This window comes from Eumetopias jubatus, unplaced genomic scaffold (assembly GCF_037043125.1).
Source record: "Eumetopias jubatus isolate StellerSeaLion01/CBP00866 unplaced genomic scaffold, mEumJub1_p1.0 scaffold_1, whole genome shotgun sequence".
Classification (NCBI taxonomy): Eukaryota; Metazoa; Chordata; class Mammalia; order Carnivora; family Otariidae; genus Eumetopias; species Eumetopias jubatus.
In genome coordinates this window covers 163,508,558-163,525,325 of record NW_028274807.1, presented here as the reverse complement: position 1 = coordinate 163,525,325, position 16,768 = coordinate 163,508,558, and the positions used below count along the sequence as shown (strand labels likewise).

The window sequence follows — 16,768 nt, the reverse complement described above, 5'->3', positions numbered from 1 at the left end:
CTCTCACACTTACATACATTGTTGAGGGGAGTATAAAATGGTAGACCACTTTGCGAAAGGGCTGTAATTTCTGATAAATCAAACATATACCTTCCTATGATCTAGAAATTCCAATCCTAGGTGTCTACCCAAGTGAAATAAAAACCTATTTTCATATAAAAACCTCTATACAAAAGTTTAAAGTGGCTTTATTCATAATTACCAAAAACCAGAAACAACCCAAATGTCCTTCAACTGATGAATGGAATAAACACATGGTGGTATGTTCACAACATGGAATACTACTCAGCCATAAAATGTCATGACCTACTGCTGTATTCAAAAACATGGATGACTCTCAAACACCTCATGCTGAGTGGGAGAGGTCACATTTATATGTGATTTGATTTATATGAAGATTCTAAAAGAGGTAAAACTAATCTATGGTAGAAAAAATTCAGAACAGTGTGCTGCCTCTGGGGAGAGGAATGAGGTGGGGATACCACAGGTAAACAACAGGAGTTCATGATAGTACACACAGCGAAAACTGGCTATCCATTTTATCAAACCGTTTTTCTTTGATGGAATTTGAGAGCTTAGTCCCTATCACTGGCATGGTCTTATTAAGAAATTGTACTAGTTCTTTATGGAAAAAACTACTTCGGAAGCATACTTAAAATCCACCTTTTAAAATTAACTTAGGGTGTCACTTCCAATGACAACCGTTGCTCAGGACCTAGAGAATGGACAGGATTCACCTCTTTGGTGGTTATTTAATTATCACTAGCCTTCATTCACCTGTCTAAGACAGAATTTCTTCCCAAAGAGTGGTCCATGGGATGGGAGAGTCCCATGAGACACTCCATGAGGAAGGGCCTGTGGTCAGGCCAGCTTGGGAAATCCCCCCATCTCAGAGATCCACAACACATCTGGGTACATTACAGATTCTAAGAAGTACTCCTACTAACTGCCCACTCAGGGTCCCCTCCGAATCCATTGTTTAGAGAACCCCTGTGAGCATCCTGTGTAATACCTACTTTGGAAGATGGTGCCCTGGGCTGCAGGTGGGCATTACATCACATTTCAGTTTGTTCTGGAAAGATCAAAATTCTCCTCGGCTTCCCTGTGGGCATGTCAGTGAGGGCACTGGAGTCACTCAGGCCCACTGTGGGTCTCCCTCTGTCTTTCTGTGTCCCTGCTGGCCTCTGGGATTCCCTGAGGGAGGGGCAGGCTGCAACCATCACAGCTACAGGTCTTTCGTAAGAGAATGTTTATGCCCCCAAAATAAAGTGTCTTGCGCCTTCGCCAGCATCTGGGGGTGGGGTAGAAGCACCAGTCCTGTGCTGATGTGAATATCCTCCTGGGGTAAAACATACACGCTCAGCAGCTGGGCTCTTAAGTCCCGTTTTCAAAGTGGGTTTAGCCCGTGGAAGCCACCGGATGGTGGGGGCTAGACATGGAAATCTTTCAAACTATCCTCCAGCTTCAGCCTGGGTCAGGACCAGACAGCCCCCTGCTGTATAACCATAGTCCACACCTGGCTAGTCTGGAAGCAGGCTCGACTTCCAAGGCCCTCCTACATTTTATATGTAAAGGTAAGATGCTCTGTAAAAAGTATCAACTTAAGTTTTATTTAGTAGAAACATTACCACAAAAACAATGTAGTTCCCTGAGAAAAGAAATGCACAGAGTAAAAAAGTGTGGTAGCTTCCTCCAAGCTGTGTTGAATTCTGTCCCAGACACTGAGATGGAGAGCAGAAAGCAGCCTGCTCTTATGGAGTGCCTGGCTTGTGCTAGATGCTGGGCCTGTGACCTTCAAACACTTGGGTGCACAGGTCTGCAAGCTGTCCCACCTTATCTCCACAGAGAAAGGTAAATTCTTTCAACTTGGAACCGACACATGGTTGTGTATTTGTAGCAACACTCAGCTCATGGTACTGCCCAACACAGACTGGAGTGATAGGGGAACTGGAACCCGCATCCAGCCTCACACTGCCCTGCAGGCGATGGGGTGTTGTGCATACCCAGATGGACATTCTGAGGCATGAGCTTAACCTGAGGGCCTTCACAGGTGAGAGGAGAGAGAGCATGAACCACCACTACCTCACTGGCCATGTAGGTGTAGAGCACTTTGCCTTTGATGACAAACCAGAGCTTCTTCCAGTGCCTCTTGCCTTTCTTGCACCGGCTCAGATAGCCACTGATGGCGGAGCCCTCTCCCGAGGCGGCCACCTGACAGAAGAGAAGCAGAATGGTCAGGGCACCAGGGGGTAGGCATGGTTCAGACGGAGCTAAAATGACATTGCAAACCAGCTGGCAGAGTGTTTACACTGCTTTGAAATCTGAGACTTGGATGAGGTCTCAGGATACATCCAGCACCTCAAAAGCAGCAAAACGGTACCAGGGATTAAGACAGGACTTACTGAGTGGACGCAGGAGACGACACAGAGTCAAAAACTGCCTTCAGGAGTGCTGCCCTGAGTGATGTTTCAGATTCTTGGCTCCCTCTCCCCAACCCACAAGGCCCCATAATATGCAAATATCTGGGAGAAAGATTCTTCCTTCTAAAATTGATTCTTACAAGACTTAATATGTATTCTTCTCAAACTTTTCAAAAAAAAAAAAAAATAGAAAAGGAAGGAAACCTATGAGGCCAGCATTACTCTGATACCAAAACCAGATAGAGAAACCACTAAAAAAGAGAACCACAGGCTAAATATCTCTGATGAACATAGATGCAAAAACCCTCAACAGAATACTAGCAAGCTGAATCCAACAATACATTAAAAAAATCGTTCACCACTATCAAACCGGATTTATTCTTGGGATGCAAGGGTGGTTCGATATTTGCAAATCAATCAACGTGGTACATCACATTAACAAAAGAAAGGATAAGAACCATACGGTCATTTCAATAGATGTAGAAAGAGCATTTGACAAAGCACAACATCCATTCATGATAAAAACACTCAATAAAGTAGGTTTAGAGGGAACACACCTCAACATAATAAAGGCCATATATGAAAAATGCACAGCTAATATTATCTTAAATGCAGAAAAACTGAGAGCTTTTCCTCTACAGTCAGGAATAAGACAGGGGTATCCACTCTCACCACTTTTATTCAACATAGTACCGGAAGTCCTAGCAACAGCAATCAGACAACAAAAAGAAAGAAGCAGCATCCAAATTGGGGTGCCTGGCTGGCATAGTTGGTGGAGCATGTGACTTTTGATCTTGGGTTCATGAGTCTGAGCCCCATGTTGGGTGTAGAGATTGCCTAAAAAAAAGGCATCCAAATTGGGAAGGAAGAAGTAAAATTTTCACTATTTGCAGATGACATGATACTATATACATAGAAAACACAAAAGACCCCCAAGAACTGTTAGAACTGATAAATTCAGTAAAGTCACAGGATACAAAATCAATGTACAGAAATCTGTTGCATTTCTATACACCAATAATGAAGCAGCAGGAGAAATTAAGGAATCATTCCCATTTACAACTGCACCAGAAAAAGGATACCTAGGAATAAACCTAACCACAGAGGTGAAAGACCAATACTATGAAGACCTATAAAACCCTGATGAAAGAAACTGAAGATGGAACAAAGGGATGGAAAAACATTCCATGCTCATGGACTAGAAAAACAAATATTGTTAAAATATCTATACTACCTAAAGCAACCTACATATTTAATGCAGTCCCTATCAAAATACCACCAGCATATTTCACAGAGCTGGAACAAAACAATCCTAAAATTTGTGTGGAACCACAAAAGTCCCTATTTAGCCAAAGCAACCGTGAAAAGGAAAAGCAAAGCTGGAGGCATCACAATTCCGGACTTCAAGTTATATTACAAAGCTATAGTCATTAAAACAGTACGGTGCTGGCACAAAAACAGATACAGAGATCGATGGAACAGAATAGAAAATGCAGAAATGGACCCACAACTATACGGTCAATTAGTCTTGGACAAAGCAGGAAAGAATATCCAATAGGAAGACTGTCTCTTCAACAAATGGTGTTGAGAGAACTGGAAAGCAACACGCAGAAGAATGAAACTAGACCACTTTCTTACATCATACACAAAAATAAATTCAAAAATGGGTTAAAGATCTAAATGTGAGACCTGAAACCATAAAAATCCCAGAGGAGAACACAGACAGTAACTTCTTTGACATCAGCTACAGCAACTTCCTTCTAAATATGTCTCCTGAGGCGAGGGAAACAAATGCAAAAATAAACTATTGGGACTTCATCAAAATAAAAAGCTTCTGCACAGCAAAGGAAACAATCAACAAAACTAAAAGGCAACCTTTGGAACGGGAGAAGGTAACTGCCAATGGCATGTCTGATGAAGGGTTAGTATACAAAATACATAAAGCCTTTATAAAACTCAACACCCAAAAAACAAATAATCCAATTAAAAAGTGGGCATAAAACTTGAACAGATATTTCTCCAAAGAAGACATCCAGATGGCCAACAGATACATGAAAAGATGTTTATCCTCACTATCATCAGGGAAGGGCAAATCAACACTACAATGAAAAACCACTTGACACCCGTCAGAATGGCTAAAATCAACAACACAAGAAACAACAGGTGTTGGCAAGGATGTGGAGAAAGGGGAACCCTCTTGCACTGTTGGTGGAAATGCAGACTGGTGCAACCACTGTGGAAAACAGTGTGGAGGTTCCCCAGAAAGTTAAAATAACTAACCTACCATCTAGATCTAGCAATCACACTACTGGGTATTTACCCAAAGAATACTAAAACACTAATTCACAGGGATACATGTACCCCAATGTTTATAGCAGCATTACCGACAATAGCCAAGATATGGAAGCAGCCCGGGTGTCCACCAATTGATGAATGGATAAAGAAGATGTAGTAAATATATACAGTGGAATGTTACTCAGCCACGAAAATGAATGAAATCTTGTCATTTGCAATGACATGGATGGAGCTAGACAGTATTATGCTAAGTGAAATAAGTCGGTCAAACAAAGACAAATACCATATGATTTCACTCATATGTGGAATTTAAGAAACAAATGAGCAAAGGGGGAAAAACATGAGAGAAAAAAACCAAGAAACATACTCCTAACTATAGAGAACACACTGATGGTTGCCAGAGGGGAGAGGGGTGGGGGATGGGTGAAATAGATGATGGGGATTAAGGAGGCCACTTGTGACAAGCACCGGGTGATGTATGAAGTGTTGAATCACTATATTGTGCACCTGAAACTAATAAACACTGTATGTTAACTAACTGGAATTTAAATAAAAACTTGAAAAAATAAAAAAACCCATACATACATGCTCAAAAAAATAAATTTGATTCTTACACTTTTTAAAATTTTTAAAGATTTTATTTATTTTAGAGAGAGCACGTGAACACAAGTTGGGGGGGCAGAGGTAGAGACAGAATCTTAAGCAGACTCCGTGCTGAATGTAGAGCCTGATGTGGGCTCAACATGGGGCTCAATCTCACGATCCTGAGATTGTGACCTGAGCCAAAACCAAGAGTCAGAAGCTCAGCTGACTGAGCTACCTAGGTGCCCCTGATTCTTAAGCTTATCTCTTATATTTAAGGATGGATCCTCTTTGTAATGTTTACTTAAAAGGTTTTATAATCTTCTTCCTAATGGGGGGCGGGTTAATTCCTGTTGTTATTAGTAGAAGTAGTATTTGTCTGTTGCAGTCTTTATGTGGGGGTTCAGAACACAATACAGGTTTGGAGAAATACCAGTCTGGGGTTCCAGCCCAGGTTCTCCCAGTTATTGGATGGGCAATGTGGGCAATTTACTTCTTCTAAGTCTTAGATTCCCTACTAGCAAGACTGGAATTAATGACATAAGAGAGGTACCTGACAGGTATAGTGCCTGACCCACAGGACTGCTCATAAATATTAATCTTACTATTGGAGCAAGAAGGCCAGGTTTGGAAATAATTTCATCTGACTTTCCCATTTTACAGATGGGGAAACTGAGGCCTGGAGGAATGGAGGTTATCTACCGAAGGTCAAATCTCTACTTAGTTGAAGAGAGGGTAAAGAACTTGGATCTCTTGGCAAATACTCCAAAGGTCAATGAACTTCAATGCAGGGAAAGGAGGCCATCACCAGCCTGGGATTTTTTTTTTTTTTTAAGATTTTATTTATTCATGAGAGAGAGGGGGGGAGAGAGAGAATGAGCAGGGGAAGGCCAGAGGCATGCTTTCCACTGAGCAGGGAGCCCGACGTGGGGCTCGATCCCAGGACCCCAAGATCATGATCTGAGCCGAAGGCAGACGCTTAACAACTGAGCCCCCCAGAAACCCAGCCTGGACTGTTTTAAGAAGTACCAGGAAAGGAGCCTGTGTCCGCCACAGGTTCCAGGACTCCTAGCACCAGACACAGGCTTTGTCTCCCTGCACTTGCCCTGCCAGGGCAGCTCGCAGAGTGAGAAAGACAGAGTAGACAGAGTATGTCGGGGGAAACCGATTCTGACCTCCCTTTCTGGCGGGTGATCAGGGAGACAGCATTTCTGCAGACTTTCTCATGGGGAGCAGGGCTTACTGTTAAGGTGGAGCTGCAGAGAAGGGACAGGGCAGCAGGTGACAGGTGGGGCACATTTCTCCTGGGGCTGCTGCAAATCCTACTAAGTGCAGTCTTTGCTAGGTAATAAAAAGGTTGTCACTTTGAGCAAAAATTACCAAAGGGCTAGCTAGGACACCAGCAACAAAGACAGCTGGACTCCAGAAGGCTAAGAGCAGCGGTTCTCAAACTGTGTGCCCATGGAACACTCAGGTTCTGCCCAGCAGGAGTGAAAAGGTGATCTTTTCTCAATTGGTGGAAAGGGACTAGGTTAAATAAATGATGCTACAACCATACAACGTATAAAGTATGAGATTTGTATGTGTGAGCAAATGTGGAATGATAGCTAAGAGAAATTAAGTGTGAAGAGTGTATAGAAGATTCAGTACAATTTACCTTTTCAGTAAAAAAAAAAAAGGATCAATGAATGTACATCTTTATTATGTATATACATTAAAATTTCTGGAAGGATCCCTAAGAAACTTGATGGTGGTTACCTCTGGGAGAAGGTGGGACTGGAGGAGTTCGGGGAGGGAGAGAAACTCATGTTTCATCAGGTATTCTTTTGTGCTGTTTTGAAAAAAAATTTTTTTTTTACCATGTATGTGTTATTCCCAAGATTTTTAATATGCAAAGGAATTAAGTAAACGAGTAGAACTGTACCCCTTTAAAATTTCCATGCCCTAACACTTTTTGAAACCCTTGCCACCTGCTACTCAATAATGAATATTAATGCAAAAACTTGGAAACAGCTGATCTTCTTTCGACAGCATGTATATTCATGGACACACATTTGTTTGTGGTTGTGACCAGAATATAGACATATAATCTGGCCCTCCTTATAGGATAGACTTGAACTTAAGCAATTCTGAGGCTTCCTGCAGACAGTCCCACATCCTCCAGGAGGCTCAGCACCCGAGGCCCTTTGGGACCCGCAGGCCGAGTGGGCAGCACAGCTCCAAGGGCCTGCTAGGGAGGGCTAAGCCAGGACTGTGGCTGTTTTAGTCAGAAGGACCCCAGTGATCTGTGCACTACCCATGGGGACCAGGTCTAGGCCATGGGACAGGAGAGAAAGTAAGGAGAAAAAAAGAAAGACTTGGAGGGGAGAGAGGGATGGGAAAGACTTTTAGCACCATCTACATTTCGGGTCCTGCCTTCTGCCACCAAGCAGGCATGTTCTCAGTCACGCCCAGGAGACAGGCCCTTGTTAGTGGTGAGTCAGTCCTTGTCACAAGAGTGTCTCCCATTTGGGAATTCTCTTTGTCCTGAAGAGCTCAGCCAGGCTGGGGGAGGTCAGACCCTGTCCACCGAGGAGGACCATGAACCTTCTAAATCCCTTGCCTCTCACATAGGCAGTCCGCCTGCCTTACCTCGGTCAGGGCTGAAGGGACCTTCTTCTGTTTCTTGAAAGTTGAGGGGTTGATGCCGTGGAAGACAGATGAGAAGGCACTGCTTGAGAAGCGGGGGGAGGACAGGGGGAAGCTCATGCTCACGGGCCGCTCTGTAACCAAGACAAGCCACAGGGGATGGGAGGTGAGTGTCCACATGGACAGGCATGCTTCTTGCTTTGGAATGCCAATTCCTATAAAATTAGAGCTCTGGGTCCCTCCTGAGATGGGAATCAGCCTCATGAGGGGGATTAGGTGTGACCAGAAAGACAGGCACACTCCCTCTGATGACACGAAGGCCGTGGGGGCCACAAAGGAAGGCTTTTCCTGGGTGCTGGCTATCCCTTCTTCACCTGGGCTGTCCTCTGTGATGGCCTCAGGTGGCCCCATGGAGGAGAAATCTTTGGTTTTGGGCCCAGTATACACTTGCTGTCCCTCTGGCCCAACCCTGCTTGGGCAAAGCTTGTACCCTGACCGCAGTCTCTCAGGAGCCAGCTTGGCTTCCTCAGGATCCTTTATCACTCAAGGAGCCCTCAGCCCTTCCCTGATCCACAACTCCTCTGCTATCTGTCTCAAAATCCTTATCCTGGAAAGGTCCCATAGAACACAAGCCTATAGAACATTTTCAAAAAGAGGGTCAACCATGGCAAAGTATACCTGAAGCACCACGCCTGCTATCCCCTTCACAGAGAGGCACTGACCCAGCGTTTCCCAAGCTTAGCTGCCCACAGACCCTTCTTCTGGGAGTGCCTATCGATTTCCCATGGAGCCAACATTTTGGGAAATGGTGCCCCAGGTATGAGTTTAAACCCTTATTTCCTCCTTCAGGGCTGCTTTTGTTCTGAACTCCACAGGAAAGTGGTTTCAGGCACAACCAGGGGCCAGCGAGAAGCCACCCGGAAGAACAGTGGTGCCCAGGTTACCTCTCATCAGTCCTGGGACATCCCCGCCCCTCTTCTTCAGCTCCCCATAGCAGCCATCACAGACCTTGGCCATCCGGTCCTTGAGGTACTTCAGAGGGTACTTGTTTCTTGAACAGTTCCGGCACACAATCTGCAAGCCCGCGTGGGGACATACGTTGGAACAGTTCTCACCCTCTGCATGTGCATGTGCAGAGGACCAGCATCTTCTCCCCTTTGCTGACTCACCCCCCACCTCTCCAGGTACTGCTCTGAGCACAGGACTGTGCCAGGTCCCCCTGCTTTCCCATCGTGGAGACACAGAGTTTCTGTGTAAGTGTCTATCAGTTTTTCTGCTGAGCCCTTAACCAGGACATGATACTTTTTCTCCAAAGACAATAATCACGTGTGCTATGATTTTCTTTTGGGAATGCAGTGGTGGAATGGAATGGGATTTGGAGCCCTGGTTTGAGGCTATCGGTAAATGGGGCCTCACAAGGTTAATGTGAAAACACCCTGCCCTGAGCCCAAGAGTAACTGCAGGATGTCCGAGTGCCCACCCCACACGACCCCAAGTTCACACTCACCCAGATGAGGTGACTCACCTTGCCACAGGCGTGGCAGTGGTGACGCCTCAGGGTGAGGGAGAAGTCGCAGCCACAGTTCATGCACATCATAACATGTGTGACAGGCACCAGAGTGGGGGGCCTCTCCCCCAGGCTGACCCCCAGCCTCTCCCGTATCTGGAGCAATGGAATGGGATGAGCGGTGTGGTCAGGAGATGGCTAGATGGGTGCCCTCTTTCCTGTACGGGGTGTGGGATGGATTCTAATTCTACAACCCCTTCCACCCCACGGCATCCTCTAGGATGCTAATCTCGGGTCAGAAACAGAGCCAACTGGAGGTGCTGTACTTGGGCCTGGCCATGGGGGAGCTGGTGGGAAGGGTGGGAGGAGGAGCCCGATGGAAGGAGCTGAGAGTCCTTCTGGGTGTGTGGGTGCCCAGGGAAACCCAGGGCTGTGAGGCCAGTGTCAGGGGCGGGGCAGGGCCCCACTCACCTCCACACTGTGGTGGAAGGCAGCCAGGGCCTGGGCCTTGTAATCCTCAGGGAGGGCTCTGCTCAGACAGCTGTGCCACTCGTCCCGCTCTGCGCAGGAGCTGCGGGCGCAACGTGGCGTAAGCAAGGCATGCAGCATGCACAGTGGCTCAGCCTCTGCTTCTCAGTGTAGATCAAATCCCCCCACCTTTCCCCTGGCCGGGCTTCTCGGTGTCTGAGATCCCACCAAGAACCGGCCGTCTGCCAGACCAGCCTAGGATTGTACCTTGGCGCCTCCATCTACTAGCAGGGCAGCCAGGGCAAGAAAGCTGTCCTCTGGGCCTGCTTCTTTTCCTGCAACACGGGATGGTCAACACTATCCCTCTAGCTACCAGAGCTGCTGTGGGGAAGAAATGACGTGTGGGTTTGTTAATGGCAAAACACTGTGCAGAAGCAAAGGGCATTAGGGAGGTGCAGAGGGGTCCCACCCTTAGGAGGGATGGGGCGGGGGGCAGGGTGCAGAGGGCTGTGTACACGGGGAGGGGAGGGGCAGGCGAAGATGGAAAAGTTCAACATCCCTGTCGCCGCCCCATCTTCCTCCTCATTTTCTCACATAGTTTCCCAGACACTCCCTCACCCAACAAGTTGGTTTCCCAAATCCCCATTCTGCACCGTGCCCTGCAGGGTTTTCTGAGTGGTGAGCATGGTCCCAAGAGACAGCGGGGTGAAAATTCTCCCAGGGCCCACTAGGTGTCGCTCCCACCCTGCATAAGAGTGTGGCCTTGACCCAGGAAAGCCCGGAGAAGGGACCACGTTGGCCTGGGAGGGAGGTGGGGGTAGGGGGGAATGGCCAACAAGATGCCATGTCCCTGAAGGGAGATGTATGCGCCCGCCTGTCTCCTGGAAGCTTCAGCATGAAGTATCTGGGTGTGCAGGAAGGTGACCGGCCTGTCAGTGACGGTGGCTCCTCGAGGCCACTAGCCAAAGGGCAGTGCCCCTGCCTAGCAGAGATGGGCAGCCTCATCTGAAGGGCTGAGTGTGTCCTGTCACCACTCCCACCTCACAGCTGGACATATAGAAACCATACCCCGGGCCGTCTCAGGCCCCTGACTTTACCTAGAGATGAGGAGAAAAGATGCCATGGAACCCCATCTAGGCATCACCTCCTCCATGAAGCCTTCCCTCACTTCCCCAGATGGGTGGTCACTCCTTGGAATTTTCAAGGTTTCTTCTACCCACTCAGCAGTAGACAGTAGTGGATAAGAGCTCTGGGTCACACAGTCCTGTGTTTGAGCCCCAGTTCCTCCTCACATGGCCATGTGACACCTTTCTAGGCCTCAACTCCCCATGCATGGGAGCAGTCTCAAGCCCCACAGCCAAGGGTGGCGATGGGGTCAGAGGAGGTGCCTGAGACCCAGTAGGTGCCTAATGTATGTTACTCTTGTCATCAACACTTTTAACTATTACAGCAGTTATGCTCTATATCATGACCAATACGTAAGTCTCCTGCCTTTAATGTAGGCTTCCCCCGAGCACAGCAAGGTCTAACTCTTGTGTCCTCAGCACAGGACCTGGCACTGAGGAGTGGCTAATAAATGCTGAAGGAATAAATGCAACTGCATGAGACTGTGTCAGTGTGTGCGCATCCTGTGCCAGCCCAGGAATCACCACCCCCAGGTCATGTACCAGCTGAGAGGGGACACAGACACCCATGTCTTGGGGACCCTCTCTCAGCCCCCACAGTGCCCACAGTGGCCCCAGCAGGGGCCACATCTCCCTGGTTTCTGAGCCCAGGGAGCTTGAGCTGGCCTTGCCTGGAAATAGGGAGAGGGGGAAGCTCTTTGGCTGCCTAGAGTAAGCGAGGTGGGGTCCCTGAGTAGCCGAAGGCCTGGGGAAAACACACACACTTCTGATAGAGAGGCCACACCCCCGAACCAGGGAAAGGCAAATGATGAATGCTCACTCATTATGTTTTTCTCTCACTCTCCAGATACGAAAGCCCAAAAGCAGACCACTTTATGAACTAAAGTGCACGATGCATTTTTTACTGATCTTAACCTCTTGCATTGCTGTAAAGACCCAATAATTCGTAGACTTTTACAAACATGAGATATTGTTGTTATATTTAAATGACAGGCTCTAGAAAATAAGTCCCTTAACCCAAAATAATACCAAAATAGAAATGACACATCCAGGTTATTATTCCAACCTTTAACACCTGCAAAATCCTGCCCCTTTATCCCTCAGACCCTCCCTCTACCCACCTCCCCATACCTCGCAGATAGAGTCAGGCAGGACTGGGAAGTCTCGATCTTTAGAGCATAGGGCACTTTCTCCATCACAGGACGACTGACCTAGAAAACCAAGAGCAGACTGTCAGGGTGGGGGCAGGGAGGGGCAAGCACAGACCCGCCTCTTCTGGTCCTGACACCGTGGCTCCAACTCTGGCCTGTGGGCACCCATCCACCCCTAGGAAGGTGGGTATGTACCCTAAAGCACTAGAAGCAGGCTCTGTACAGGTATGTGTATACTTTGTTCATAGCAGCATTATTCATTGTGGCCAAAAGGTGAAAGGAACTCAAGTGTCCATCCATGAACAAATGGGAAAAAAAATGTGGTCTATATGTACAATGGAATATCATTAAGCCATAAAAAGGAAGGACATTCTGACACAGGTTGCAACATGGATGCACCTTGAGGACATCCTGCTAACTGAAATAGGCCAGTCACAAAAAGACAAATACTGTATGATTCTATTTACATGAATTATCTAGAGCAAATTCCTAGAGACAAAAAATAGGATGGTGGATGCCAGGGGTTGGGGGCTGGAGGCCTGGGGAGTTAGGAATGGGTCTAGAGTTTCATCTGGGGATGATACAAAAGTTCTAGAAATGAATGGTGGTGATGGTTGCACAGCAGTGTGAATATACTTGATGTCGCTGAACTGTATACTTAAAAATGGTTAAAATGGTAAATTTATGTTATATATATTTTACCACAATTTAAAAAACTTTACTGAACACCCACTTATTTCCTCCCTCCAAATGTGTCCTTATGTGTTTTCCTTTTCTTAGGATGCTCTTCCCTTTCCCCTTTCCCGTCTGTCCAAATATTATCTACCCTAAAGAATTCAGCTCCCTTCCTCTGGGAAGTCCTCCTTCCATCTCCACTCTCCCTGGACTACTTACAGCACAATCCTGCTATAACCCACAGTGTAATGCTGTTTCCTTAGGGCTGCCTCTTCCTGCTGGTCTATGTGCTCCTAGAAGTGGGGATGCTGTCTTTCCTCCCCTGAGGTCTCCCTCTGCCCACCCACCCCAGGGTGCCTAGCACCAGGCATTTACCTTCATGCTGGCCACTGACAATGTGTTCTTCAGCAGGTATTTCCCATCCTTCTGGGGATACGTATACAGGAGCACATCGCTCATCTGGGGAGAAGGAAACCCCATCAGATGTGAAGGCTGTAGGCTGTCTGTCCTGGAGGATCACTGAGCTCTGGAGAGCAGAGGCATCTTGCATTCCCCAGTGACCCTCACAGGAGAGCAAAACCGCTCTGAGCAAACACATGAGTCCCTTCCTTTAAACTCACTCCGAGGTCGATAGTTAAGAGGAATAAATGCAGATGTCCACAAAAGGTCAAGTACAGGAATGTTCATAGAGGCTTTACTCATAACAGCCAAACAGTGGGACCACCCCAAATGTCTAATCAACAGGTGAATGGATAAATGAACTACAGTACATCCATACTGTGGAGAACTACATAGCCGCCAAAGGAACTGATGGTCCACATAAGAGCATGGACGAATCTCAAAAACATGCTAAGTGAAAGAAGTCAGACACAGAGGGGTACACACTGCTTCATAACATTTATATGGAGTTCCAGATCAGGCAAAACTAATCTGTAGTGATGGAAATTAGGCCAGTGGTTGCTTGGGGCAGGGGATGGGGGAAGTGAGTGCTAAGGAGCCTAGGGGAACTTTCAGGGGGTTGGTCTAGAAATATTCTCTATCTTGACCCAGGTGGTGGTTACACAATGACACATATTAGTCAATATGCAGGTACGCAGACTTAAGATTGATATATTTTACTCTATGAATGAAGCTGTCATAAAGTATAGTTAAGGAAGGGAGAGGAAGCTCCCTGATAGGGAGCTGATGGGTCCTGGTCACTGGTGTAACTCCAGTGACCACAGCAGGTACTCAATATTTGTTGAATGAACAACTGAAGCTCCTTGCCCCCATCCGGAGCAAAGGGGAAGAAAGTGAAAGTCACCTCATCTCCGTAGGGGAGCGTGTTTCTGTTTGGCTAAAAGGTTTATAGTTTGAAAAGACGATGTCAATCCTCACCCTGCTCTGTAGCTGTGCAACTGTGGGTGGACAAGTAGGCTCCCTCTCTGCAAAGCAGGGGGGCATTGCCACCCCTACCTCATTATGGACGCTGAGAAAGAATGGCCCCCAGTGAGCCCACCCAACGTGGGAGCCAGCGTAAGCTAGGGGTGTTGTGAGGACTGAACAGGGCAAGGCATCTAAGGAGCTAAAACAGAGCAAGAACTCAGGATTAGCATTTCCTCCCCCCATAGAGAGTCTGCTCAGGGAACAGAATAGATGAGGCTTCCTGCCACCAGCTCTTAGGATCCCAGCATTGCAGCCGGAGCAGTGTGGGAGACCTGGCCTGGACCCAGAGATGCTGGGTGAGCTCAGGCAAACCCTTCCTCTCTCTGGACCTCACTGTCTCTAATCAGAGTTGGAGGAGACCAGGGGCCAGCAAACTTTTTAATAAAGGGCTAGATAGCAAATATTCAAGTCTTTGCAGGTCATAGAGTCTCTGTCACAACCATTCAACTCAGTCACTGTAGTCTAAAAGCATTCACAGACCATCCATGAACAAAGGGATGAGACTGTGTTCCAATAGACCGTTACTAACAAAAACAGGTGGCAGGCTGACCCCCAGGTCAGAGGAACCTTCAAAGCTCCTTCCAGCTCTGCCCTTCTAATAATGACAAGACTCACTCTGTGCCAGGGGCTGAGCTCAGCACCCTGATCTCAGGTCAGCCCCCAACAATCCCATCAGGCAGGCTCTACCATTGTCATCCTCATTTCACAGAGGAAGAAACTAAGGCACAGAGAGCCCTGACAACCTGCCCAAGGTTACAAAGCTTGTAAGTGGCAGAGGCAGGGTCATATGTAAATGAATGCGCCTCCAGTGTGTCCAGGTGTGGTGTGTTGGAGGTGGTCACACGGTGAGTCCTGGCCCCATCTGGGGACAGTGACCAAACCTGGGCACAGAGCTGGGCTCATAAGCCTGCCCACCCTGGGGAACTGGCTCATGTCACTCATCAGAGCAGTCCCAGCCTTTGTGTGGCTGCCCCTCAAGCACCTGCTGCCATGGCAACTGGCATTAGCACCCTGGGGTTTTATGAGTGGTCAGGACCAGGCTGCCTTCCATTGCCCAGAGTTCTCCTTTCCTCTTCAAAGCGGGTGTTTTGCAGCCTGATTTGGAGGAAGATAGAGGAATTCTTCATGGAAGAGTGAAGGGGTATCTCTCTCACACAATAATAAGCCACCAGTGTGGAGCCCCACCTACCACCTGGGGCCATGGTGGGAACCTCTCTGTAGCCATTACCAAAACCCCTGTGCAGGTGGGCAGATGCCCTGACTTTGTTCTACAGTTACAATTATTTTATGAAACTGGTACCTTATGGGGAAGAAAAAGTCTTAAGTGTGTTCATCATGGGTCTTCCTGGCTCAAGAACCTATCTTCCTCCCACCTCTTTCTCCAGGGGAAATTTATGAAGGTCCTGTGCTAAGACAGAGCAAAGAATGGGACCCAGGTTCAGCCTGCGGGGAGCTATGGCCTAATAATAACAAGGGAATAAGAGAGACCCAGGCCTAGCATTGAGATGCCTGAGAGAGAGGCTATGATGAAGGGCCAGTTAGATGCTGGAGGGCACGTGAGGGAGGGGAGGAGGGAGAGAAGGACAGACCGTGGCAGTCTGGGTCCCTGTGAGAGGCACAGGCATGAGCAGAGCCTGGCCAGAGGAGGTGGCCAGATGGGGAATGGCTAGGGGACCAGCACGGAGCTCCCTCTATTCCAGCTGGGGCTTCACTCCCTTCCCCCACTGGCAGGAGGGACTATTACCCCACTGTAAAGAGAAGGGCAATGACAGATGTGCCGTGGGCCTCAAGAGCCAGTAAGTGTCAGAACTGGGATGTGAATCCAGTTTGACTCCAAAGCTCACGCTCCTTTTGTACCATCCCGGACCTTCATTTTTCATTCTCAGAGGACACGGTCTCGTGGGCTCCAACTCTCCCCAGGGCTGTGCTGGCGCAGAGGGAGGACCTGTGTCCCATACGGCAATTGCCAGAGGGAAGGGAGGACACTGTTACCAAATAAGCGGCTTCCGTGTGCCTCATTTAATTCCCCAAACCGCCCAGTATTCCTACTTTCCTCCTGGGAAACCGGAGGCTCAGACATGTCTGTCACTTGTCTAAGGGTTATAGAGGGGCTAAGTGTTGGGTTAGGATCTAACCTCCTCACTCCGGCTCATGACCACATAGATATCCCTAAATTCAAGGGTATGATTTCTTCTCAATAGAAACAGTTTTCAAATTTTTAGACTAACATGGAACAAAGGACGGCTTCCCCCAGACTCTCTTTGCTCTTCCTTTTTGCTCCAGTGGCCCTGAGATTATATACCATTCTCATAACTCGGTATTTACATTTGACACTGAAGGTTGAGGGTATAGCATGAGGCTTTTATCTCTTTGTTTCCAGTGCCCAGCACACCAGAGGTGCTCACTAAATGTCTGAAACAGGTTTTTAGACACTTGGAGCCTGTTTACTGTTACTTTGCACACAACTCTTAACAAAGTATAAGGAGACTGTTG

At 47.6% G+C, this 16,768-nt stretch overlaps 1 protein-coding gene across 1 annotated transcript in view; it reads right to left on the bottom strand.

The window, feature by feature from the left end:
- The window catches only part of FGD5 (FYVE, RhoGEF and PH domain containing 5), a 118,680-nt gene that overhangs the window by 4,756 nt on the left and 97,156 nt on the right, over window positions 1-16,768 (bottom strand). The window contains exons 13-19 of the mRNA XM_028101778.2: window positions 13,226-13,309; window positions 12,156-12,235; window positions 9,904-10,003; window positions 9,451-9,588; window positions 8,870-8,999; window positions 7,929-8,059; window positions 2,083-2,211 (exon numbers count right to left, since the gene is read on the bottom strand). Of these exons, the coding sequence (XP_027957579.2) occupies window positions 2,083-2,211; window positions 7,929-8,059; window positions 8,870-8,999; window positions 9,451-9,588; window positions 9,904-10,003; window positions 12,156-12,235; window positions 13,226-13,309 (792 nt within the window). The remainder of the gene's footprint in view (window positions 1-2,082; window positions 2,212-7,928; window positions 8,060-8,869; window positions 9,000-9,450; window positions 9,589-9,903; window positions 10,004-12,155; window positions 12,236-13,225; window positions 13,310-16,768) is intronic.